The sequence below is a fragment of the Eleutherodactylus coqui genome, chromosome 9 (assembly GCF_035609145.1).
Source record: "Eleutherodactylus coqui strain aEleCoq1 chromosome 9, aEleCoq1.hap1, whole genome shotgun sequence".
Lineage (NCBI taxonomy): Eukaryota > Metazoa > Chordata > Amphibia > Anura > Eleutherodactylidae > Eleutherodactylus > Eleutherodactylus coqui.
Window position 1 is genome coordinate 58,123,657 of NC_089845.1, and position 25,534 is coordinate 58,149,190.

A 25,534-nucleotide genomic window follows, 5' to 3' on the forward strand; every position below is an offset into this window, starting at 1 on the left:
CAGAAGTAAAAGTTGTTGGGAGGGGGGGGGGCCCACTCTTGCCGGTATTGTGGCTTAATAGTGGGACCTGTGAACTTGAGATGCAGCCCAACATGTAGCCCCTCGCCTGCCCTATCCGTCACTGTGTCATTCCCATCACTTTCCTGAATTGCCCAGATTTTCACACATGAAAACCTTAGCGAGCATCGGCGAAATACAAAAATGTTCTGGTCGCCCATTGACTTCAATGGGGTTCGTTGTTCGAAACGAACCCTCGAGCATCACGGGAAGTTCGTTCCGAATAACGAACACCCGAACATTTTGGTGTTCGCTCATCTCTAGTATTTATATATTACCTAATACTTATTATACGAATTTTAATAGAATTCTTTATTTGACATGCTTACCCTGATTACAAGATTATAGTCCTTAAATCCCGCCCAGGTGAAATATTCTTCAATCCAGGATGTGTAGCTGAAGATCTCATCTTTAAATGATAAGGCAATGGCATCCAGGTATGTATCAAAGTCCCAGGAATCCTTCAAAACTTTTGTTCCTGAAGATGGTTGAAGAATTCCGTCTCTATGAAAATAAAAATGGACTTGACATTTGCATTGACCCTTTATGTGCAGTGCAGTTCACGGTGTAATTCAGGATTGCTCCCAGCAAAATCAGAAATGTGGTTAAGCAGTAACATTGGGCACTATAAAGGCATTAAAATAAATCCAAACATATATAAATAGAAGTTATAGCAACAACTCTGGTCATTCCTATTTATTGGTTCAAAATGTCAATAGTTTTGGAAGTCTCAACTTTAAAGTAAATAAGTGCAAGCTGCAGTTACCAAGCCTAGCCCATTGACAAGAGTGGGGCTGTTTCAGGAAAGAAAACAAGAGACTTTTCTAATCTCCTACAATCCTCTTAAGATATTTTCCTTTTAGATGACTAAATGTATCTGTTAACAAAAGAGTTTTATGGTTACCCAAAGCCCCACTCAAGGATGTCTTGATTTCGAGAGCAACCCCCCCCCCCCCACCACCAACGCACACACACACACACACACACACACACACACAAAAGTTAACTTCTATCTGCTCCATAGTCCACGTGGCCACTGGTGGATTAAGGACTGTGTTAATGGGGAACAGCACAAGAAAGAAAATGACAATTATTTAGTAAATTGACTAATATTATAGTTTAGTCAGTGTTAGTTGACATTTACAAAACCATTTAATCCATATTAAATTATGATTAATTGAAGTTCCTAGCTTTTGAGCCACTAAGGGCTCATACATACAACATTCTTACCTTGTATGTAGCCTTATAAGGGTTCTATTGTACACCTCCGATTATATAAATGTCCTTTACTATTAGATACCATGTTATGGTGATTTTCTCCCCTGCAAATATCATGCAACACCAAATATCTGCAACTTTGCAGTATAAAACTTTAGGGACTGTAGATGGTACTGCAATGAATTAGCCCTTAAGCTACGAGTAATACACTGTATAGCCAAATGTATGCGGACTCCTGACCATCACACCTGTATAAGCTAGATAGATATTCCAGTCCAAAACCATGGGTGTTTAGACCCCCTTTTGGAGGTACAAGAGCCTCTGCTTTTTTGGGACGACTTTCCACAAGATTATGGAGTATGCTATTTAGCCAAAAGAGCATTTTTGTTGGTCAAGGCAGTCTGACTCACAATCTGCATTCTGAATAATTCCAGAATTGGTGGAATGGATTGAGGTCAGGGCTGTGCAGGCCACGAGTGTTCTTCCATGGTAAACTCTTTTCATTTCAATGGATAACGGGGTCGCTGAGCTATCTGGGTATAAGCTTGACAAAGTCCTATGACACCTTATACGTGCAGAATTATATGCCACTCCTCCGTAAACTCCGCCTACTATTGGAAAGTTGGGACCGATACCATATATTATGGATAGGAAGAGGAAACTCCTTAAAGATGTCATTCTTTCCTAAACTTCTATATTTTTAAGAGCTCTTCCAGTACAGGTACCTGCGCATTTCTTGAAGACACTTCAGCAGATGACCCTCCGCTTTATCTGGAATAACTCTATTCCCAGGGTATCCCGTTCCACTTTGTATAGGCATAGACAGCAAGTAGGTTTGGGGGCTCCACACATAACAAAATATTATCAGGTAGCCCAGCTAGCCGTTCTACATTTCACTACCAATGCCCCTCTTTGGCTTGCTATAGAGGTCATGGAAATACACCCTCTCACAGTAGACTCAATTCTGTGGATCCCCCTGTCACATAGGCCTGCTCGATCTAACCCAATTATAAAATACTCTCTTAGAATTTGGGATACTATGAAATACTCACAGAATTTGATCTCCCCTCATCCACCACTTTTGCCGCTCTTACATAACCTATTATTTTCACCAGGCTACGCCTCCCCTCTAGCCTTTCAGAGATAGACAATAGGAGACATTACCAAAGTGCATTATTTACTCTCACAGGAAGGCATGATTACATTTTCCCTCCTCCAGCAAAATAAGGATCTACCATCCTCAGAAATATGTGCACATGTGAGTTCTGGGTGGAATCTGTGTGGTTTTTACTATATGTTGTAGTCTGCTGTTAGCCTGTGCCTGTAAGCAGGTATCCTGTGCTCTGTCCTGTTCCAGCTGGCTGTGTGATCTGTGCTCTGTCCTGTTCCAGCTGACTGTGTGATCTGTGCTCTGTCCTGTTCCAGCTGGCTGTGTGATCTGTGCTCTGTCCTGTTCCTGTTGCAGCTGGCTGTGTGATCTGTGCTCTGTCCTGTTCCTATTGCAGCTGGCTGTGTGATCTGTGCTCTGTCCTGTTCCTATTGCAGCTGGCTGTGTGATCTGTGCTCTGTCCTGTTCCTATTGCAGCTGGCTGTGTGATCTGTGCTCTGTCCTGTTCCTGTTGCAGCTGGCTGTGTGATCTGTGCTCTGTCCTGTTCCTATTGCAGCTGGCTGTGTGATTTGTGCTCTGTCCTGTTTCTGTTGCAGCTGGCTGTGTGATCTGTGCTCTGTCCTGTTCCTGTTGTAGCTGGCTGTGTGATCTGTGCTCTGTCCTGTTCCTGTTGCAGCTGGCTGTGTGATCTGTGCTCTGTCCTGTTCCTGTTGTAGCGTGCTGTGTGAACTGTGTCTGGTTCTGCTAGACTCCTGGTTAGTGTAGGGACTAGCGGTACAACCAGGAGCCGTGAAGTTGGTCCGCTAGCTTCCATGTTTTGTACAAAATGTCAACTAATACCTGGTATTTATATTCAGCTTATCATCTGTTACTAGTGTTTGCATTGTGCTGCTATATGCTGTGTATTCTTTCTCTATGTATCCTGTGGTTCAGTCCCTGTCATGTGGCATTTGAATGCTTCCTGTTCTGGTACGTGGCTCCTAGGATCAGCTAGGGCCCAGATCCGAAGACCGCTGACCTTTATTGGGGCGAATCCCCCACTTGGGTAGGGCCATGCCATCCTCCCGTGTAGAACAGGGTCAGTTGCCTGAAACCCATGTGCAACCTGTGTGCATGCATCCCTTCCAGTCCTTTGGTCATGATCGTGTGGGCCCCGTGCTTAGTTTGCCCACACGATCATAACAGCACACAATTATCATATGTACCAAAGTGGAAGCGAGACTTGGGAGGCATTATGGACGAGGAGGAGTGGTCTGAGATTTAGAGATCAACCAATTGTGATGCCCTTAACACAATAATGTTGGAGACATCATGTAAGATTCTTCTACGTTGGTACTTAGTCCCCACTCGCATCACACACGTGGTCCCTGGCTACTCCAAAGACTGCTTCCAGGGTCGTTCCTCCCCTGGAGACATGCTCCACATATGGTGGTGCTGCCCTAGAGTCAAGAGACTTTGGACTAGGACATACTCTCTACTTTACACAGTAACATAACATAACCTGCGCAAAACTCCATGGGAGACTCTGTTGACCAAATTAAAAAAAAAACAAGGAATATATTCCCAAAGTCTAGTTAACTAGACCTGAAGTTAAACACCGAATGAACGGGTATCTAATAAACGAAAAATTAACATTGATAACACAAGACAAAAACAATAGATTGCGTTGTATATGGACACAATGCATAAATTATACTTCCCCTGCAGCAGGAGTATGCCTACTAACTTAAATTTTCTTTTATAAATATAACTTTGTAGGAAAGAGGCAGCCCCGGGAGAGAGGGAATCCCATCCCTTTACCCTACACCTAGATTTTTTTCCTCCCCACCCTTTCCTTCTTGATATGTAAGATGGCCCTGGCTAGCCCATTTTTTATTATTATAAAAGGTTCTCTTCAAAAATAGTAATGCAACATGGAAATACTCAATTGCCACCATTCTGTTATACACTTTCTATTCAGAAGATGCAAGGTTCATAACTAGAGATGAGCGAGCGTACTCGGTTCGGATGTTTTTGCACTCGAGCACTGCTGTTTCCGAGTAACTGACTACTCGGACGAAAAGAGCGGGGTGAGCGGGGGGTTGCAGAGCGGAGTGGGGGGGGGGGGGGGGGAGAGAGCTCCCCCCTGTTCCCCACTGCTACCCCCCCCCCCCCGCTCCACCACGCCGCCCCCCTAATCTTTTCGTCCGAGTAGTCAGTTACTCGGAAAAAGCGGTGCTAGAGTGGAAAAACACCCAAACCAAGTACGCTCGCTCATCTCTAAAACTACACCATTGTGTTATGCCTAGAAAAGTTTGCAAATTGTTATACTTTTGTATGCACATCTGAAAACTCAATAAAAACTATTGTGTATATATAAGGAAAAAAAGTCTAAAAATATCATTACCTATCAGTTGGGTCTTTCAGTAACCTCCCCACATCCAGGATTTCTCCTGGCTTCGGTGTCCATGTGTTGACATTTGACATTTTAGTAATAAGTTGATTAAGTGTTGTTGCATCATTCTTCAAGTTGGTTTCCTTAATGTACCTGCATTGAAGAAAACCAGATCTACAGTCACATACAGCCGTCAAAACACATTTTTAGACACAAACAAAATAGAGAGTATTTAGAGAGGGTCGTCTGCACTCGTATAGTACTTGCATCTTGTACTCTATACTGATCTCATACGCTACCGATCACTCTGTGTTCAGGTAAAACTCTTTTTGCAATAAGCATACAGTTGGATCAATCATATATGGATCGTTTGCACTGAATGTGGAAAGAGGGTGCAGTATGGGAGATTTGAGCAGGCTGCACTGGAAACTACAATAGTAGATTCTGCAGTTTGCAACAATTAAGCAGGGCATTGCACTTTAACCCCTTAAAAACATGGCTCTCCCCCACCCCCATTTTGGTTTTTTCTCCCCCCTTTAAAAAGAATTGTAACTTTTTTATTGAGTCATCGACATAGATGTATGAGGGCTTGTTTTTTGCGGGACGAGTTGTATTTTTAATGAAAAACATTTAAAAAAGTGGAGAGAAATGAAAAAGAAAAACCAAAATTCCACCATCTATGAATGCATCTTGTTTCTACGGAGCACAAACTGCAACAAAAATGACATGATAACTTTATTCTATGGGTCAGCATGATTATTACGATACCAAATTCATATAGTTTTTTTTTTTTTTGCTGTACTACTTTATTTTTTTCAAAGAGATTTAATTTTTTTAAATTATTTTCTGCCGCCGTCTTCTGACGGCATTAACCTTTTTAATTTTCCGTCGACCTAGTTGTGCTATGGCTCGGTTTTTGTGGGGCGTCCTGTAGTTTGTGTTGGTATCATTTTAGAATACATACGACTTTTTGATCGCTTTTTTTGCATTTTTTCTTGGAGACACGGTGACCAAAAAAGCGCATTTATGGTGTTCATTTTTTTTTGTTTCTGACGACTTTTACAGAAGCAGCAATACCAAATATGTATTTTTTTCATTATTTATTTTGATTCTTATTATAAATTAGCTGATATACCCGGCTTCGCCCGAGTTAATTTGGTACTGGTGTTTATCTGGTGTTCACACGGAAAATCTTATGAAGTCGTCGGTACTTTAGAGATACCGAGGAAAAAAATATGTTCACCATTTTGCATGGTTTTTTGCGTTACCCAGGAAACACCATGTGGAGGTACCATGCGACAATTCCTTTATATAAAATGACATCAGGAAGTGAGAGAATTAGATTACGTACGTAAAATTTGGACACTAATTCTTTTGCGCTTAGAATTGAATAATCGATTTGGGACCCATTAGCTTTTCCTATTTATGACATAATCAATACTCGTGCCAAATTTCAATTTTCTATGACATCAGGAAGTGAGAGAATTAGATTACGTACATAAAATTTGATCGCTAGTTCTTATGCACTTAGAATTGAATAATTGAGTTGGGACCCATTAACTTTTTCTAATTATGACATAGTCAATGCTTGTGCCAAATTTCAAGTGAGAGAATTAGATTCCGTACGTAAAATTTGGGCACTAGTTCTTTTGCGCTAGAATTGAATAATCGAGTTGGGATCCCTTTACTTTTCCTATTTTGGACATAATCTATGCTCGTGCCAAATTTCATGTTTCTACGACATCGGGAAGTTGGAGAACTTTTAGCGAGTCAGTCAGTCAGTGAGGGCTTTCGTCTTTATATATATATATATAGATATGGCAAAAGTTTTTTTTTTTTTTAATATTTATAACTGCTTAAATAATTAGTTTATTATTATTAATCTTATTTTTATTTTTCTTCTTAGTCGCCACAAGGGGCAACAACTTGCGATGGTTTGATCACTCTTGCAGTATGATTTAATTCTCGCTTGCTCTCTCTCGCCAAAAAAGGCACATCACAGCGGGGAGGAGCCAAAAGCTGGGGCGGGGTCGAACATGATTTGATGCTCATTCGAGTAACGAGCACCATCGAGTACACTAATACTCGAACGAGCATCAAGCTCGACAGAGTACGTTCGCTCAACTCTAATGTCCTTGTATTTGTGCCTTATCACAAGGCACAAGGTGTGAGGAGTCGTTCTTTGTCTTTAAACAAAGGGCAACTCATATACCCCAGATACACTGGCATCATTCCCAGACAATGGTCTCTAAAATGTGACTTAAGGCATGAAACCGCCCTGATTCTGACCTGTCCTTTACTCCATATATTTAACAACTTGCATGCCCATTTCACCTACACCTCCAAAAAGATCTCCAGAAGCCACCTTGACTTCTGTAATTCACTACTGATTGATCTTCCCCTCACCAAACTCTTCCTTCTCCAATCCATCCTGATCTTAGACTGAGCTCCTCTATACTATAAAACTCCCACTCCTGTCTCCCAGATTTTTCCTGAGCTGCTTTAATTCAGGTTAATTCCCAATATGCACAATTTTAAGCATACCCTAAAACCACATCTCTTTATGGAGGCCTATCAAAATCCATAGTCTGACTCTTCCCCATTTATCCTGCTTCCATATACTTCCTCAGAACATGATTATAGCGTCCCCTGTACTGGTGACCGGCTCATTCAGCTTTATATATACTACCCTATTTAAACAATGGCAGGACCACTGTACAGAACAAGCACACTTTTACCTCTTGTATCACCACTATTTTCTGCTGATTGTAAGCTCTTGTGAGCGGGGACCTCACCCCTATTGTTCACATTGTTTGTTAGTAGAGATGAGCGAGTATACTCGTTAAGGCACATTACTCGAGCGAGTAGTGTATAGCCGAGTATCTCCCCACTCGTCTCTAAAGATTCAGGTGCCGGCGGCGGGTGGGGAGCTGCGGGGGAGAGCGGGGAGGAACGGAGGGAAGATCTCTCTCTCCCTCTCTCTCCCCCCCCGCTCCCCGCCGCAATTCACCTGTCATCTGTGCCGGCCCCCGAATCTTTAGAGACGAGCGGGGAGATACTCGGCTAAGGCACTACTCGCTCGAGTAATGTGCCTTAGCGAGTATACTCGCTCATCTGTATTTGTTAGGGGTTTTTTTTTCGTTTAAATGATTATTAATTTTTTACATTTTAAAGCAGACTACAGCAAATTAGATAATTATCTATCATATACAAGAAAATACAATGCAAACCTATTGCGTAGCATGTGAAATGAATTGTACAATAGTCAATGGTTAAATTGAAATCTATAAAACCTAAAACTGAAAAAAGAAATAAAGAAAGCATATAGGTGCATAAAAGGTTTCCAGGTTTGTAAAGTAGTGTCGTCCGTACTCCACACATTTGCCATCCCCCCTAGTGACACGTAGGCTTTTCCTGGGAGTGGGGTTATGGTCTATCCGCTACACAGTAATTGCTAGATGACCATGCTCTCAGTATATGATGGAATTTAGGAAGCATAAGGTTATTACATGCCAGCATTTTCCTATATACATACATCCGCACCTAGGTACGAGCAAAAACACGCGTGAACACAGCTGCGTGCTTGTTGTCAATGGAGCCGTGGCTGCTGCCGGCGGCTCCATTGAAAACAATGCTCTGTCGGCCCCCTGCATTCTTTTTCAGGGAAGGGCTTTACATATAAGCCCTTCCCTGAAAAACAAACAAACATGTAAGTGCAAAACAAAAAAAAAAACAAAAAAAAACTTACCCCTCCGCCACTGCTGTGACCCCCGCAGGCATGAAGAACACATCTGCCGCATGCGGCAGATGTTTCCTTCACCCCCGCTAGTTAAAAGAATTCCCTGCTGCTACATCTGCCACATCTGCTGCTACATCTGCCTTTTAAAATAGTGCAAATAATAAAAAAAACAACAATACTCACCTCCCTTCAGCTGCCGGGGCTCAGCATTGACTTCTGCCGCTGTCCCCGGCTCTGTAGCTCTCAGCTATCAGCAGCTGGGGATTTAAGCCAATCACAATCAGAGCTACCAGCAGGCGGGGATTTTTAAATCCCCAGCTGCTGATAGCTCAGCAGCGCTACAGAGCCGGGGACAGCGGCAGAAGTCCCCACTGAGCCCCGGCAGCTGTCAGTGGCTTTGCAGAGAAGGGCTTCATAAGCCCTTCCCTGAAAAGCCTTTTAAAATAGTAAAAAAAAAATACTCACCTGCCGGGGCTCAGCGTTCACTTCTGCCGCTTCAGCCAATCACAATCAGAGCTACTAGCAGGCGAGGATTTTAAATCCCTGGCTGCTGATAGCTCAGCAGCGCTACAGAGACGGGGAGAGCGGCAGAAGTCAACACTGAGCCACAGCAGCTGTCAGTGGCTTTTCAAGGGAAGGGCTTCATAAGCCCTTCCCTGAAAAGCAATTAAAAGTAGTGTAAAAAAAATTACTTACCTGTCTGCTGCTGCTGTGTTCCCCGCAGAGGAATTCTTTAATTCTCTACCGCAGCTGTCACACATGTCAGCTGCGGTGGAGGATTCTGCTGCCGGCAATTGATTTCTGGGAAGGGCTTTGAATAAAAGCCCTTCCCTGAAAATCAAGTAAAAGTGGTTTAAAAAAACAAAAAAATAGATACTCACCTCCCTTCAGCTGCTGGGGCACAGCCGCGTCTTCTCCTGCTGTCCCCTGCACTGTGGTGCTGATCTATCAGCAGCCGGGGATTTAAAATCCCCGCCTGCTGAAAGAGCTGAATGTAATTGGCTGAGGTGCTCAGTCAATCACAGGCAGCTCTCACCTGTCATTCATTCAGGGAGAGCTGCCTGTGATTGGCTGAGCACCTTAGCCAATCACATTCAGCTCTTTCAGTACCTATTACAATTTCCCAAATTGTAATAGGTTTTTTTTCACAACTTTTTTATTGCTGCATTTAAAGGCCTCTAGCATTTGAATTTTTTATCAACAGAGCTGTGTAAGGGTTTTAATTTTGCAGGATGACTTGTACTTTTTATTACTACCATTTGTTGATCCATGCAGCATTTTGATCAGTTTCTATTCCGTTTTTTGTAAGTGAAATAGGCAAAATTAGCTATTTTTGCCACGTTTAAATTTTTTTTTCCCATGCCGTGCACCCTGCAGATTAACCCCTTCCCGCTCCAGGGTGTACATTTACGTCGTGCAGCGTCAGGGTATGTATGAAGAGAGATCGTGTCGCGACCTCTCTTCATACAGCGCCGGCGTCAGCTGTTTATTACAGCTGACACCCACGGGCAATAACTGCAATTGTATAGCATTACATCGTACTGCAGGACCGATCAAAGCGTAGTTAGTTGGGGGGGGCTTAAAAAAAAAGTAAAAATAAGATCAATAAAGCTTTATTAGTTGTAAAAAAACAAAAAGTAATGAAAGTTTAAATCACCCCCCTTTTGCCATATCTATAATAAAAAATCAAAATCATAAAAGAAAGATACATATTTGGTATCACCGCATCCGTAAAAGTGCAATCTATCAAAGTAGCTCATTATTTACCCCACACTGAACTTTAGTCCAGAAAAAAATAAATAAAAAATGCCAGAAATGCACTTTTTCAGTCACCCTGTCTCCCAGGAAAAATGCAATTAAAAAAGCGATCAAAAAGTCGTATGTATTCCGAATTGGTACTAACATAAACTACATCCCGCAAAAAATGAGCCCTCGCACAACTGTGCGCAGAAGATGCAGCAGAAAATAATTTAAAAAAAATTTAATGTCTTTGAAAAAAAAAATGCAAGTGCTACAGCAAAAAAACTATACAAGTTTGGTATCGTAGTAATTACACTGAACCATAAAATAAAGTTATCATGTCATTTTTGTTGCAGTTTGTGTGCCGTAGAAATAAAACGCACTGAAATATGGTGGAATGATGTTTTATTTTCAAATTTTACTCTACTTAGAGTTTTTTAAAACTTTTTCAGTACATTATATGGTACTTTAAATATCACCATTGAAAAATACAACTTGTCATGCAAAAAACAAACCTTCATGCAGCGACGTCTATGAACAAAAAAAAGAGTTACAATTTTTTAAAAGTGGGGTAGGAAAAAACAAAAAGTGAAAAAAAAGGGGCCGCGTCTGGGTCATTACGAACACAGGGAAAACCACATTTGTAATTTTGTTTTTAATTTTTTACAAAGCAAAGGGAGAAAGGTAGGGAATTTTTTGGCATTTTTATAATTAAAAAAAAAATTGTTTTACTTTTTAAAATTTTTTGTCCCTTTAGGGGGCTTGCAGAATACTTTTAAAAAAAAATTCTTCTAATACTGAAGCATAGCCAGGTATTAGACAGGCTAGGACACTCAGACAGAATCTGAGCATCATAGCCTAAGCTGACAGGTGCCACAGAGATCCATCAGGACCCCTGATCACATTGGCAGGGGGGTCTGATGATGACGCCCTGTATATGCTGCGGTTGCAAAGACCACAGCATGTAAAGGGTTAAACAGCAGAGATGGGAGGTTTTCTCTGTTCCCTGCTGTAAGAGCTGGTGCGTGGCTATCCTCTGACAGCCAAGCACCAGCTCTCCCTGCCACGGGGACCATCAGCCGGCTTCTGACAAGCCAGTGGTCTCTGTGGCAACCTGTAAACAAAACAGTGCAGGAGTTTAAAAAAAGAAGCGGGAAGTTACCGGCAGATCGGTTCTATCGTCCCACTTCTTTTTTTAAACTCCTGCACTGTTCTCTGTGGGACTGTACAGGCAAAGCACAATGCCACAGCTTATGGTTTTGTGTTCTGCAGGTCCCATAGTGAAACATAGCCCGGAAATCTTCCGGGCTATATCACTATGGGCAGTGGAGCTTGTCACAGAAAATTGGCGGGCGTGCCACTGAAGGGTTTAAAGTTAATATAATATCGTCTGCATGTAATGATATTAAATGTGTACGGTCTCCAATTTGGACCCCTTTAAGTGATGGATTTTCACTAAGAGCTTGAGCTAAAGGTTCTAATAATAATACGAATATCAACTGGGATATTGGGCAGCCTTGCCTCGTGCCATTCGTGATATAAAATGCTGTTGATAAGGCCTCATTTGTGAAGACTGGGCTGAAGGATTGGAAAAAAGCTTGAAAAAAGGACCACCCTTCACAGTTAGGATTAAAACATGTAAACTTTATTAACGTGTTAAAATAAGAGACACTAGTGGGCGACAAACATAAATAAATTTCCAAAAATCCCTCGGGATAGGAATTGATGCAAAGAGTGTAATGACACAAAACCACGTTTTGCTATTGAAGCTAAGGTTGTATGTGTGTATTTTCACTCAATGATAGTTCTAAAAACTATGTTTCTGAACAAAGAGGCAGTCCATCACTTGAATATTAGCCAATAGAACTCTGTCGTTCTTTTCAGTATAAAAGTAGTTACTTATATACGTTCTGGAGAGCGATCTAATGGTACATGGACCAGAAGATAGTATTAACTCCACTGATGTGAACTATTACACAATCAATTGTATTGGATGCGATGTTGCCCCAATTTATTAGTGTAATAATTCTAAAGAGAAATACAGTAACTACTTGATGTAGGGTGCAGAGGCTCCATTCAGATGGACTACAACAATCCGTAAGGTAAGTAAAGAAGTTTCCTCAATAGGGTGAAAACTCTTATGGAGATTATACTCAATTATAGCGCACTCCTGTGTGCTTGATATGGAGGTGTTTTATATATAACTATTGTGACTCGACGCGTTTCTCCGCAAGATGATAGCGGTTCATCAGGAGTATTGAGCTTGTGATGAACTGGTTCGTTTGTTTATTAAGAGTATAACGTATGTGCTGAAGTGGTTCGTTGAAAAACTGAGCTCAACCATTTGTAAGTGGGATATATACAGAGACCGGTCTGTTCTAAAAAATATATATCCTATGTCAGTATATGTGTCCTAGGGCTAGAGTATGTCAGCTTTGAAATAGGTAGCCAACATGCATTAGCCCGGACCAGATTCAAATTCTTTGAGTACTTGATCACGTATTTGCTACTAGGTATGATCACAAAAGTGAAATGAGGAGAAAAGCCTCTAAAGTAGACTTTGTCTACGAGATATTTAGACAGAGCCCGTATTTCGGTTACAGTCTTAAGATTAGTATGTAGCCAATCAAGCCTCAAGGTGAGTAAAATGTATGAGCCAGAAGGAAAGTTAAAGCCCGAGAAGCCAATGCGATGAACATGGATTGCTGACAAAAAGCATTCCAAATGGCTAGGGCTTTTCAACACTGTGCTCCACAGGTGGGAGTGCAGTGCTCACAGCTCAAGGTAGATGTTAAAGGATCTTCAATTAACACTGACAAACTACTGGGAGCACACCAAACGAACCAAACTTAAATGTGCTCAATTTAGCTTTTGTATTGACCCAGGACATAGAGATAAATGGTCCATAAGGGTTGTTTTGCAGCTTAATGTATGAGCACAAGAAACATAGTATAAAAGGAGCAGCGCCTCCGGCCTTGATGGTAGGATGGGGCAACAGGGTTTAAAGTTAATATAATATCGTCTGCATGTAATGATATTAAATGTGTACGGTCTCCAATTTGGACCCCTTTAAGTGATGGATTTTCACTAAGAGCTTGAGCTAAAGGTTCTAATAATAATACGAATATCAACTGGGATATTGGGCAGCCTTGCCTCGTGCCATTCGTGATATAAAATGCTGTTGATAAGGCCTCATTTGTGAAGACTGGGCTGAAGGATTGGAAAAAAGCTTGAAAAAAGGACCACCCCAAAGCCCATTTTGTTCAAGGGCGCAAATGCATATGCCCAATTTATTAAACACTTATCCGGCATCCAAAGATAATATGATTGTGTGATGTTTAATACTCCCCTTGTGTTACCCAGTGCTTGGCAGACTTTCACGAATCTTACTTCATCTTCCGCAATTGATGTTGGCAAATTAGTAGGCGATCTAAAGGTCAATATTTTTGTGTAAATTTTAATATCTGTATTCAGTAGTGAAATGAGTCACAATTTTTGGGGAACATCTGGGTTTTCCCTGGTTTAGGAAGTGTGACTATTAAAGTTTGTTAGCTTTCCTCTGTAACCAGTAACTCAAACGTTTTCCATGTATATGGAGATAGGATCGCTTGGAAGGTTTTGTGGTAAGTGTGAGTCCATCTAGTCCGCAACTAAGGAGTTAATATGCTGAAGCACTTCTGTTACTGTGATTGGAGAGTCAAGAGATTATTTCTGAGCTGTGGAGAGGGAAGGTAAGTTAATCTTTTGCAAGAACGTTTGAACGTGATGGGCCACACTTGGAAATGTGAAAGAATCATCCTTTACATTCTATAGGGCTGGATAGTCGTCTCGAAAGCTGTTTGCTATGTCTATTGGGTTCTTTAATTTCACTGTGTTATTTGGTCCTAAAATGTATGGGATCCGAGATTTAAGTTGTTGGGCTTTAAGACGAGAAGCCAATAGTTTCCCAGATTTGTTATTTTGTGAGCAGTCTTGGGCTCTGATTCATTTTAGTTTTCTCTCATCAATTTGAAGCAATCTATTATGTAAAGCCTGTCTGCATTGAAATAGTTCTGCTTGCAATACTGTTTGTGTTGATTTATTTTGTGTTTCAAGGACTTTAATTTTAGTGAATATTTCTTCTAGAAGTTTGTTTCTCTCGTTTTTTACACAGTGTCCTAATCTTATGAATGAACCCCTTATTTACGCTTTGTGTGCGTTTCATAAAACATAGGGATTTACCTCAGGGGATGCATTAACATTGGAATATTCAATTAGATCTCTTTCGAGAGCAATGTTGTTTCCTGGTTGAGATAGTAAAAACTTGTTAATTTAGCAGAAGTATGTTGCTGTTTGGTTATACTGTTCCTCAATAGTTAAGTATTAGAGATGAGCGAGCATACTCGCTAAGGACAATTGCTTGATCGAGCATTGTATTTAGCGAGTATCTCCCCGCTCGGGAGAAAAGGTTCGGCTGCCGGCGCGGGTGACAGGTGAGTTGCGGCAGTCAGCAGGGGGGAGCGGGGGGGGGGGGGGGGGGGAGAGAGAGAGAGATATCTCCCCTTCGTTCCTCCCCACTCTCCCCTGCAGCTCCTCCCCCCGCCGCCGGCAGCCGAATCTTTGCTCCCGAGCGGGCAGGTACTCGCTAAGGGCAATGCTCGATCGAGCAATTGCTCTTAGCGAGTATACTCGCTCATCTCTATTAAGGATATCACAGCATGATCGGACCACGTAATAGTCTCAATCGTTGATTTCCGAGATAGCAGTAATAATTCCTATCAATTAGGGCAGCAATATCAGGTTGTGATTCACGTCCTGATTATTGCTCTCGCAAACCTTCTAAGACCCCTGGATGCAAGGTGTTTTCATGTGAATGCAGCCTTGCATCACTGCGGGGGTTCCCTTCATCCCATTGCTTTCAATGGAGCGGCAGCAGTGCTGGCCCCATTGAAAGCAATGGAAGAAGATTGCGATCCCCTGCTTCAGCTGTCACAGGCATCTGAGGCTGTCACATCCAGGGGTTTAACATTGTTCGCAATGGGGCTGGCGGCAGCAATGCCGGCCCCATTGAAAACATAGGGAGCAGATTGTGATCTCCTGCTGCTACAGTGTCAATAGAGGCAGGGGACTCCTTCATCCCCATGGTGAGTCCCCTCATCAGAGAACACTGTGACAGCAGCGACAGGGGATTCCTTTATCCTCGCTGAACACCCTGCCGCTACTGTCACAGTATTCAGTGATGAGGGGACTCCCCGCGCGAATGAAGGAATCCCCTGCTGCTGCTGTCACAGCTGCCGCAGTAGATTGCAATCTTCTCCCATTGCTTTCAATGGGGCCGGCGCTGCTGCCGGTCATGCTGCGATGAAATCAACGATGAACGAATAGTGCAACGATTATTGCACAAAAGATGGCTTTTGAGCGAATTTTGAGCGATAATCGTTGTGTCTAAATGGGCCTTATGTGTGTCTCCTGTGCACAGAAAATATCTGGAGATAATGACTACACTTTTTGAGGGCTATTCAGCCCTTTAACATTCATTCGTACAATCTTAATCACCATATTTAATAATAAGTAAAAAATGCATGGTTACATAGCTATTCATACAGTCCAAGTTGTGTTAAAGGGGTTGTCCCGCAAAAGCAAGTGGAGTTATACACTTCTGTATGGCCATATTAATGCACTTTGTAATGTACATTGTGCATTAATTATGAGCCATACAGAAGTTATTCACTTACCTGTTCCGTTGCTAGCGTCCCCGTCTCCATGGTGCCGTCTAATTTCAGCGTCTAATCGCCCGATTAGACGCGCTTGCGCAGTCTGGTCTTCTCCGTTCCGAATGGGGCCGCTCGTGCCGGAGAGCTGCTCCTTGTAGCTCCGCCCCGTTACGTGTGCCGATTCCAGCCAATCAGGAGGCTGGAATCGGCAATGGAGCGCACAGAGCCCACGGTGCACCATGGGAGAAGACCCGCGGTGCATCGTGGGTAAAGATCCCGGCGGCCATCTTACTAAGGTAAGTAAGAAGTCGCGGGAGCGCGGGGATTCGGGTAAGTACTGGACGGTTTTTTTTTTTTACCCCTGCATCGGATTTGTCTCGCGCCGAACGGGGGGGCTATTGGAAAAAAAAAAACCTGTTTCGGCACGGGACAACCCCTTTAAGTTGACTGCATGGAAGCATTTTCCATGTGCCATAGGGACCAACAGGTGTACCTGGTATATAGGGAAAAGAGAAAAAAGTAGAGAATAAAGATATACAACATTAACATCAAATGGTTTCTCACTGTGTGGTAAGTGAAGAAAGAAGCATAACAGCTCTTTTCACAGCTATAAAGTGAAGCTGGTTTGGGGGTATAAGTTTTCAGTTGTTTCCTGGGTTGTTCATCCATAGTAACACACCAACAGGGCATACAAAACAATTAGTGATGTGATTGGTTGCGAGGTTTTACGGTGTTCCACTCTCCCGATTGGTGTTGAGAAATTTGACTTGGGTCTTTGGCGTTAGGCAAACATTTAAGCTCCATTGCTTCAAAAGGCTGTGTCCTTCTTCTTCCAAAGATCTGACAACAAAATTGATATTGTCCTTGATGATCAGAAGACGTTCAGCAAATCCCCATCTGTACGAGATTTTGTGACCCCTGAGTGCTGTGGTGACAAGGAGTAGTTGTCAACTTTGAGCCAGGGTTGTTGCAGACAAAATTCATAAGGTGGAGGATTTGCTTTCCTAATGGCATCCAGTAATTTCTTCTTTATGTGGAAAGAGCTACTTTAGTCCAAAACATCCGTCAGTATATGATTTGTCTGGTGTTTAGTGCGAGGGAGTCTAAGTGCCTTATCAATTATAAAGTCCTCTACTGGACACTCCTGCAACAACGCTATCATGAGGCTCTGTAAACATTGCATAAGCTCAGAGGCAGACACCTTTTATGGAATCCCTTAAAATTTCACATTGTTGTGGCATAACCTGCCTTCCAAGTCAGCCACCTTAGCTCAAAGTCAGTGAAGCTCCAACTCCAAGTTGTAGTGCACATCAATGAGGGCATGCAAAGTCCACCATAATGGTCTCCACGTGGTTGAGTCTACGTTCTGCCTCATTGATAGCGGAGTTTATAGGTTGGATAAGCTGAGCAAAATTGGATTGTACAGAACCTTCAACATAGTTTTCATAGTGGTATCTGTGACTGATGTGTTGATTACTGGAATCTCATCAAAAACGTCCAGTAAGTGTGAGGGTGTCACAAGGGTATGTGATGAATTGGGCACCTTTTTACGTCAGAAGACTGTTCCAGAGTATTCAGTCTCCTTCCTTTTTTTTTCTGGACTAGCAGAAGAAGAGGCGCAGCCACCACGTGACTGAGTTATTGATGATGATATCTCTGCTGTAGGGACTTCCCCTTGACCTCCAAGGGACTGTTCTCTGAATTGCTGATTGCACAAGTGATTGGAGCTGCGTGGCTAGAAAGGAAAGCCTCGCTCTGTGAAGGCTTGGAGCTGTGCCCTCATCGCTGCTCCATGGATTCCGTTAGCACAGGTGAGCGCTCCACAGATTCTGAAGTGAGTGAGCTGCTCTGCAAGCTGCCAGACATGCCGTCTTGGTCTCACTCTGTGGATTTGGAAAATAATAAATTAATGGGCTTACCTGGGTAAACGGCTGACTGTTTTCTTGTCTGAGGCATCCTGGAGATGTGAGCAGCAGCCAGTGCTTGTTAGTTTAACCCCTTGAGGACTAAGCATGGTAAATAACTTGGTCCTGCGCTGTAATCCCGGTTGATAGCTTCTGCTCCTGCACTCAAGCAGGAGCAGATCGCGTCCTCAGCTGTCAAACACAGGACCCAAAGGAGAAGGGAGATGCAGATTTTAACTGCTTCTGCCGCCTTCTTTCTAAGCTACAAAGTGCTCAATGAGCGCTATGTACTAAAGAGTGAAAGTGGAATATTACTTCCACTAATCACAGGCCCAGATCAGCTCTGTTAATAATAAAAGTTAAATTTTATAATTATTGGTCCTTTCGGTGACTTGTTTCTTTGTTTAGAGGACTTTATTGCCACGGTGACAGTGATTTGATTAAAAATGTCAGGCTTTTTGACAGGGGGCATAAACACTGCCCCTGGCTTTTAGAGGCCAAAACATTTTTTTCTGACAGAGATATGGAAATGCATACTTAAACCAATTCCATAAATCAAGCATTCAAAAACCTTACTAAGGTGTATAAGGAATTCATAAGATCATGGTGGGAGGTACAGGGGATGACAAATTATAGAGTGAAATTGTGCCCCGTGACCTCCGAGTTCACATATTGCCACCCCCCAAGCTGAGAAATGGCCCCTTTATGGAAAAATGGCAGAAGGAAGTGATGGAGAGTCTATTTAAACTGATGAACCTCCTATTGGAGGATGAAAAATTGAATATGGAAAAAAACAGTTAGAATTTGGAAGACCTAATAAAAGAGGTTCAGAAATTTTCAGGTGGAGGAGATTTCGAGAAAAAAGAACATACACTCAAACTCACAATAGACAAATATACCGGGGTTCTAAAAGAACGGAAGCATTTCCAATATAACAGGGACCTACGGGACTTCACCGAAAATAAAGCATATGAAATTAGGTCTTATACCGAATCGCAACTGAGCTCCTCAGAAGGGGAGATCTCAGAAAGCGAATTATCTAGAAAAAGTACCTATTCCAATAGAGGTAGGGGAAGAGGTGGCAATCGTATGAGAACACAAGGTGGGGGGAGGGGCCCTCTAATGTGGGGCATTTTTTAGGCCAACCGATTTCACAATATATGACCAGGAATTCGAGGGGGCCCGATAACAACTTCCCAATAATGGACCCACATACTGGGAACATAACATGAAAAGGTTCCCAACATGTTGGAATAGAAGATCTACCACCCCCACCTATTGTAAATGAAGAGGATCTTCAAATTATTAATTTGTCGTCGAGAGGGCTATCTGAGGAGGAACAGTCAGTTCTCAAAAAAGGCTTGTTGTTCATTCCCACAAATAAATATGATGCATTTGGTTGGACAAGCGATATCTCTCTATTTTTACGTAAATTACGCTGGAAAATTTTTTGCTCTATTCAGAATAGGAAAAAATTCTCGGAGCTCGGTTTGGATCCAAGCGATATGGAAGCAATCAACGCTTTGGAAGCATTAGAACAAGAGAATGCTAGAGACCAGAGTGAGGGGTCATTTACAGATCTCAGGCCTAAAAATACAAGTCTGCCACCCTCGGGGAAATCCCCCTTTATAGATCTATTTGAGGGTATGATGGATGAGTAATTGTGCAGGCTGGGAAGGAATAAAACTTTCAAATATCAAAATTTAACAGCGGGAGAGAAAAAAGCCTTAGTGTCTATGAAGGGGGATACAACAATTGTTATTAAGCCCTCCGACAAGGGGGGCAACATTGTTGTAATGGACTTGGAAACATATAGAAATATGTGCCTTACCATCTTAAGGGATAAGCGTAGCTATGAAGTTCTACCAAGAGACCCTACTGACACATTCTCCGACGAGTTATGAGATATACTACTACCAGCCAAGGAAAATCAACTGATAGGAGAAAAGGAATTCCAGTTCATATATGCATTAAATCTGCAAATAGCGACATTCTATAGCCTGCCTAAAGTGCACAAAGGTCTATCACCGTTGAAGGGTAGACCTATAGTGTCGGGTATTGATAGCCTCACCCAGGGGATCAGTAAATACTTGGACATCCTATTACGACCGTTCGTAGAGGCATTACCTGCCTATATTCAAGATACCACCGATGTTTTGAGAAAGCTTGAGGGTTTATCCATATCACCGGACACTAAATTGGCGAGCTTAGATGTAGAGGCGTTATATAGCTCGATACCTCATGAGGGTGGTCTGCGAGCGGTCGAGTTCTATCTAAATCAGAGAGGAGTTCATCTTAAATCTCACAATAGATTGGTGTTACAACTACTCTCGTTCATCCTTCACAAAAATTACTTCCTTTTTGAAGGGAAGAACTTCCACCAGCTCAAGGGTATAGCTATGGGGAGCCCGTGTGCCCCCAGTTATGCTAACCTGTATCTGGGCTGGTGGAAGGAAACATCGGTGTTCTGTGAGGCGAACGAGAGGTGGACCGCGTTTATAGACCTCTGGATCAGATTTATAGATGATGTCCTGATCTTCTGGACAGGCTCCTGTGAGGAATTCCATGACTTTGTTCAATATCTGAACAATAACACCTTAGGTCTGTTCTTTACGGCAGAGATTGATCCTGTGACCATAACCTTCTTGGATCTTCGGATTGAAAAATCAGAGAATGGGATTCTTGAAACTACCATTTTTTGTAAATCAATACATTACTGCATTTTAGTAGCCATCATCCTTTGCCCCTTAAAAAAGGAATGCCTAAGGGACAGATGATCAGGACCAGAAGGAATTGCTCACAAAATGAGGACTTCCAAGAAAAGGCTCAACAGATGTCACACCATTTTAGAAACAGAGGATATCCGGAGGAGGTGATAACATTAGCCAGCGATTTTGTGAGTAACTCGAGAAGGGCAGATCTCCTGAGCAATCGACCTAAAAAATAGGGGATAACAAAATTCGGGTGATTGGTACCTATGATGATCGATCATATGAAGTGAAACAGATTCTTCAAAAATATTGGGGCATTCTCCTAAAGGATAACGATCTGGTGGACTATCTGCATGAAAAGCCACTTGTCACTTATAAACGAGGAAGGAATTTACGCGATCGTCTGGTACATAGCCATGTATTGCCATCAACACCCGTTAGTACGTGCCTATCTAGTAATCCCCCCAAAGGCTTTTTTAAGTGCTCGGGCTTTAAAGCCTGCAAATTCATGAGAAGGGGATCTTCCTTCAGGAGTTCCGTAACGGGCAATGTATATTCAATAAGGGACTATATCAACTGTAAAACAAGTGGAGTCATATATCTGGCATCTTGTTCGTGCCCTCTAGATTATGTCGGCAAGACGACTCAGCAAGAAGGGTCTTAGCTAGAGATGAGCGAGCACCAAAATGCTCGGGTGCTCGTTACTCGGGACGAACTTTTCGCGATGCTCGAGGGTTCGTTTCGAGTAACGAACCCCATTGAAGTCAATGGGCGACCCGAGCATTTTTGTATTTCGCCGATGCTCGCTAAGGTTTCCTTGTGTGAAAATCTGGGCAATTCAAGAAAGTGATGGGAACGACACAGCAACGGATAGGGCAGGCGAGGGGCTACATGTTGGGCTGCATCTCAAGTTCACAGGTCCCACTATTAAGCCACAATAGCGGCAAGAGTGGGGCCCCCCCCCTCCCAAAAACTTTTACTTCTGAAAAGCCCTCATTAGCATGGCATACCTTAGCTAAGCACCACACTACCTCCAACAAAGCACAATCACTGCCTGCATGACACTCCACTGCCACTTCTCCTGGGTTACATGCTGCCCAACCGCCCCCCCTCCCCCCCACAGCGCACACCAAAGTGTCCCTGCGCAGCCTTCAGCTGCCCTCATGCCACACCACCCTCATGTCTATTGAGAAGTGCGTCTGCCATGAGGAGGAACCGCAGGCACACACTGCAGAGGGTTGGCACGGCTAGGCAGCGACCCTCTTTAAAAGGGGCGGGGCGATAGCCCACAATGCTGTACAGAAGCAATGAGAAATAGAATCCTGTGCCACCGCCATCAGGAGCTGCACACGTGGGCATAGCAATGGGGAACCTATGTGCCACACACTATTCATTCTGTCAAGGTGTCTGCATGCCCCAGTCAGACCCGGCTTTTTAATTCATAGACACAGGCAGGTACAACTCCCTATTGTGAAGTCCCTGTCGACCGACAGCATGGGTGGCTCCCTGGAACCCACCGGCGATACATAGAAATATCCCATTGCATTGCCCAACACAGCTGAGGTAGTAATGTCGTGCTTAATGCAGGTGGGCTTCGGCCCACACTGCATGCCCCAGTCAGACTGGGGTTCTTTACAAGTGGAAACAGATGCATTTATAATTCCCTGTGGACCCACAGCATGGGTGGGTGCCAGGAAGCCACCGGCGGTACATAGAAATATCCCATTGCATTGCCCAACACAGCTGAGGTAGTAATGTCGTGCTTAATGCAGGTGGGCTTCGGCCCACACTGCATGCCCCAGTCAGACTGGGGTTCTTTACAAGTGGACACATGTAGGTTAAACTCCGTGTGCACCTACAGCATGGGTGGCTCCCTGGAACCCACCGGCGATACACAAAAATATCCCATTGCATTGCCCAACACAGCTGAGGTAGTAATGTCGTGCTTAACCCCTTAATGACATGGCCTATTTTGAGCTTAAGGACCAAGCCTTATTTTTCAAATCTGACATCTGTCACTTTCTGTGCTAATAACTTTTGAATGCTTTTACTTATCAAGGTGATTCTGAGATTGTTTTTTCGTGACATATTGTACTTTATGTTAGTGTAAAAATTTCATCAATAAATTTTGTCCTTATTAGGAAAAAAAATCCAAATTTACTGAAAATTTGGAAAAATTCACAATTTTCAAACTTTGAATTGTTTTCTTTGTAAGATAGAAAGTCAAACACCACAACATAGTTATTAATTAACATTTCCCATAGGCCTACTTTACACAGCAATCATTTTTTAAGTGTTATTTTACTTTTTGCAGACTCCACAAAGTATATAAATTTAGCAGTAATTTTTCACATTTACTAGCAAATTTCAAAATCTAAATTTTTTAAGGACCAATGCAGTTCAGACATAGTTTTGCCGAGCCTGTATATCAGAATCCCCCATGAATTGCCCCATTTTAAAATCAGCACCCTTCAAAGTATTCAAAATGGCATTTAGAAAGTTTATTAACCCTTTAGATGTTTTACAGGAATTAAAGGAAAGTGCATCAAAAATTAGAACAGTTCCTTTTTTCTACTGATTTTCAATATAAAACCTTTTTTTATATATAAAACAGTAGGAGTTAGCAAAGAAACAAAACTTGGAATGTATTACCCAGATTCCGCAGTTTTTAGAAATGCCCCATATGTGGATGTAGCCTGTTGTATGGGCACATGGCAGGTCTCAGAAGGAAAGGAGCGCTTCTTGTCTTTTTGAATGCAGATTTGGCAGGAATAATTTTCAGACCCCATGTAGTGTTTGCAGTGCCCCTGAGGTAGCAGTACATTTGAAACCCCCAATAACTGACCCCATTTTGGAAACTACACCCCTCAGGGAATTTATCAAGGGGTGTAGTGAGCGGTTTGAACCCACAGATGTTTGAGGATTTTTTTTTAACAGTTTGAGTTCAATACGAAAAAATCCAATTTTTCACATAATGTTTAGCTTTAGGTCCAGATTTATATTTTTTACCAGTGGCAGAAGGAAAAAACGTACCCCATGATGCGTTACCCAGTTGCTCTCGAACACGGAAATGCCCCATATGTGGACGTAGCCTGTTGTATGAGCACATGACAGGACTCAGAAGGATAGGAGCGCTTCTTGGCTTTTTGAATGCAGATTTTGCTGGAATAATTTTCAGACCCCATGTAGTGTTTGCAGTGCCCCTGAGGTACCAGTGCATTTGAAACCCCCAACAACTGACCCCATTTTGGAAACTACACCCCTCAGGGAATTTTTTAAGGGGTGTAGTGAGCGGTTTGAACCCACAGGTATTTGAGGAATTTTTTTAACAGTTTGAGTTCAATACAAAAAAAATCACATTTTTCACATAATGTTCAGCTTTAGGCCCAGATTTATATTTTTTACCAGTGGCAGAAGGAAAAAACGTACCCCATGATGCGTTACCCAGTTGCTCTCGAACACGGAAATGCCCCATATGTGGACGTAGCCTGTTGTATGGGCACATGGCAGGACTCAGAAGGATAGGAGCGCTTCTTGGCTTTTTGAATGCAGATTTTGCAGGAATAATTTTCAGACCCCATGTAGTGTTTGCAGTGCCCCTGAGGTAGCAGTACATTTGAAACCCCCAATAACTGACCCCATTTTGGAAACTACACCCCTCAGGGAATTTATTAAGGGGTGTAGTGAGCGGTTTGAACCCACAGATGTTTGAGGATTTTTTTTTAACAGTTTGAATTCAATACGAAAAAATCCAATTTTTCACATAATGTTTAGCTTTAGGCCCAGATTTATATTTTTTACCAGTGGCAGAAGGAAAAAACGTACCCCATGATGCGTTACCCAGTTGCTCTCGAACACGGAAATGCCCCATATGTGGACGTAGCCTGTTGTATGGGCACATGACAGGACTCAGAAGGATAGGAGCGCTTCTTGGCTTTTTGAATGCAGATTTTGCTGGAATAATTTTCAGACCCCATGTAGTGTTTGCAGTGCCCCTGAGGTACCAGTGCATTTGAAACCCCCAACAACTGACCCCATTTTGGAAACTACACCCCTCAGGGAATTTTTTAAGGGGTGTAGTGAGCGGTTTGAACCCACAGGTATTTGAGGAATTTTTTTAACAGTTTGAGTTCAATACAAAAAAAATCACATTTTTCACATAATGTTTAGCTTTAGGCCCAGATTTATATTTTTTACCAGTGGCAGAAGGAAAAAACGTACCCCATGATGCGTTACCCAGTTGCTCTCGAACACGGAAATGCCCCATATGTGGACGTAGCCTGTTGTATGGGCACATGGCAGGACTCAGAAGGATAGGAGCGCTTCTTGGCTTTTTGAATGCAGATTTTGCTGGAATAATTTTCAGACACCGTGTAGTGTTTGCAGTGCCCCTGAGGTACCAGTGCATTTGAGACCCCCAACAACTGACCCCATTTTGGAAACTACACCCCTCAGGGAATTTTTTAAGGGGTGTAGTGAGCGGTTTGAACCCACAGGTGTTTGAGGAATTTTTTTTAACAATTTGAGTTGAGAACGAAAAATTCACATTTTTCCAATAATGCTCAGCTTTAGGCCCAGATTTTCATTTTTCACCAGGGGCAGAAGGAGAAAACATAGTCCATAATGCATTACCCAATTACTCTCGAGCACGGAAATGCCCCATATGTGGATGTAAACTGTTGTTTGGGCACATGGCAGGGCTCAGAAAGAAAGGAGCGCTTTTTTTGAATGCAGATTTTGCTGGAATAATTTTCAGACACTGTGTAGTGTTTGCAGTGCCCCTGAGGTACCAGTGCATTTGAGACCCCCAACAACTGACCCCATTTTGGAAACTACACCCCTCAGGGAATTTTTTAAGGGGTGTAGTGAGCGGTTTGAACCCACAGGTATTTGAGGAATTTTTTTTAACAATTTGAGTTGAGAACGAAAAATTCACATTTTTCCAATAATGCTCAGTTTAGGCCCAGATTTTTATTTTTTACCAGGGGC

General features: G+C 42.6%; 1 protein-coding gene across 1 annotated transcript in view; it reads right to left on the minus strand.

Moving 5' to 3' along the window:
- The window catches only part of LOC136578785 (cytidine monophosphate-N-acetylneuraminic acid hydroxylase-like), a 128,382-nt gene that overhangs the window by 12,570 nt on the left and 90,278 nt on the right, over window positions 1-25,534 (minus strand). The window contains exons 10-11 of the mRNA XM_066578952.1: window positions 4,771-4,911; window positions 387-561 (exon numbers count right to left, since the gene is read on the minus strand). Coding sequence (XP_066435049.1) covers window positions 387-561; window positions 4,771-4,911 — 316 coding nt within the window. The remainder of the gene's footprint in view (window positions 1-386; window positions 562-4,770; window positions 4,912-25,534) is intronic.